The 2,233-nt window shown below is 34.1% G+C and overlaps 1 protein-coding gene across 9 annotated transcripts in view; it reads left to right on the top strand.

The window, feature by feature from the left end:
* LOC106883542 (protein tweety homolog 1-A) overlaps positions 1-2,233 on the top strand; it is a 160,632-nt gene that overhangs the window by 88,013 nt on the left and 70,386 nt on the right. For all 9 annotated transcript variants that reach the window (XM_052967861.1, XM_052967863.1, XM_052967862.1 and 6 more), the window contains exon 2: positions 513-673. In XM_052967861.1, coding sequence (XP_052823821.1) covers positions 513-673 — 161 coding nt within the window. The remainder of the gene's footprint in view (positions 1-512; positions 674-2,233) is intronic.

Here is a 2,233-nt window from a genome sequence, read left to right on the forward strand (position 1 = left end):
GTCAACCTCAGCAGAATTCAAACTCAGAACATAAAAACAAACCGAATGCCTCTAAGAAATTTTGTCAAGCATTCTAATGATTCTACCAACTCATAATAATAATAATAATGATAATCATAATAATAATAATAATAATAATATTATTATTATTATTATTATTATTATTATTATTTTTATTATTATTTTTATTATTATTATCCTTTCTATTAAAAGTACAAGGCCTGAAATTTTGTGGGAGGGGACTAGTTGATTACATCAACCCTCCAGTTTTTCACTTATACTTTATTTATTGACCCTGAAAGAATGAAAGATAAAGTTAACCTTGGCAGAATTTGAACTCAGAGCATAAAGATGAGTGAAATGCTGCCAAGCATTTTTCCTTGCATGATAACTACTCTGCCAGCTCTTCGCCTTAATAATAATAATGATGATGATGATGATGATAATATTAATAATAATTTATAGATTAATTTTATAATTAATCTAAATGCATTTTTTGTTGTTTTTTACAGACACTGCTGTTTTGGACTGGTGTATTTGTCGGATGGGCTGTTATAATCCAGCTGTTGATGTTTTTATACATCTGTTGCATTTGTTGCAAGAAGAAAAAGAAGAAGCATCGGGAAGTAAAGTGTATACGATGTTTCATGGCAATATTCATATTTGTTTGCGCGTAAGTTGTTCATTTTCCTTGTTCTTCTTTGTTACTAACTTCCAAAAACAGATGATACATTGTTGGTTTAAAAATTTTCTCTTATTTTATTTATTATTATTATTATTATTATTTTTTTTTTTTTTTTAGTCCTAGGACTCTTAAAGTTGGTTGCTAGGTTTTCATGGTACATCAGTGACACCTAGATTATAACATTCCTCCTGAATGGTATGCTGGTCTGTTGCAGGATTCAGGCCCAGCAATTTTGAGGCATGTGCCAGTCCCGTGTGGCTCCTGTGCAAGTGGCATGTAAAAAGCACCCGCTTCACTCTCGGAATGGTTGGCATCCAGCTGTAGAAACCTTGCCAGATCAGATTGGAGGGAGGAAAGGCAAAATTGACCTTGGCAGGATTTGAACTCAGAATGTAAAGCACCAAAAGAAATACCATTAAGCAATTTTGTCTAACATTTCCACTAACTCACTGCCCTACAATGCTAGGTTACAGTTAATCAGAAAGACAGGTGTTATCTATCATCATAAAAATTATGGATATGAGAACACAAAATTTTGAAAATATATTTATATTTCTTAAATACCTTTCTCCTTGTCAGGAATGGAAATTTTTAGATATTAATTAATTTTTTTTGTCTTCTCTGTCTAGAAGAATAATTTCCAGAAGCCAAAATATAAATTCCTTGTAGATTCATTAAATTCTTTGTTTTTAACTGAAATGATGCCGAAGGCTCTACTATGGATTACCAGAAATTTGTTGCAATATTTTCCCAAATATCAAGGGGCCAACAGTTTTTGCAAATTTTATTCTTTTGATTTCAATCTTTGTTTCAGTTTTGAATACATTAAAGTATGTAATAAAATAACCTTGTTGTTATTAAGCTGGTCTTAGGAACATATTATCATGCAATTTTGATTGGAAGTTTTAATTTAGATAACTTTAAGACAAGTTTGTCTTGGTTAGGTTACTATTAAAAGAGTTAATCAGAGGAGGAACAGTGGCACCTCTGATCTCTCGTAGGGCTTTTAAGACTGGTAGGAAAAAGGGAGGGACAAAAACCAAACCATAACATCTGGGTTTTTGTGAGAGAGAGAGCAAGCAATGCATCAGAGTTTCAAGTTATTCCTAGACTAGAGGACTGGTCTCAGTTTCTATAAGAGAATCCATGCCTCTTACTCAAGTGTTTTAAACCTGCCATTGGATTAAGTCTACCATACAAGAACTGGTACAGCTCATCCAATCTACGAAGCTACATAATTTTAGTTTATAAGTCTTGAGTTGGCCTTTGACTATGGTAGAAGACACTTGCCCAAAGAGCAAAGAGAAGGATCATGCTTTGATTTACAAACTGCCAAACAAACTTCTTAACTATAGTGTTAAATATCAAGTCGTAATCTTCCCATGGGTGGAGGCGCAATGGTCCAGTGGTTAGGGCAGCGGACTCGCAGTCATAGGATCTTGGTTTCGATTCCCAGACCAGGCGTTGTGAGTGTTTATTGAGCGAAAACACCTAAAAGCTCCACGAGGCTCCGGCAGGAGATGGTGGTGAAACCCTGCTGTACTCTTT

The sequence above is a fragment of the Octopus bimaculoides genome, chromosome 5 (genome assembly GCF_001194135.2).
Source record: "Octopus bimaculoides isolate UCB-OBI-ISO-001 chromosome 5, ASM119413v2, whole genome shotgun sequence".
Taxonomy (NCBI): domain Eukaryota; kingdom Metazoa; phylum Mollusca; class Cephalopoda; order Octopoda; family Octopodidae; genus Octopus; species Octopus bimaculoides.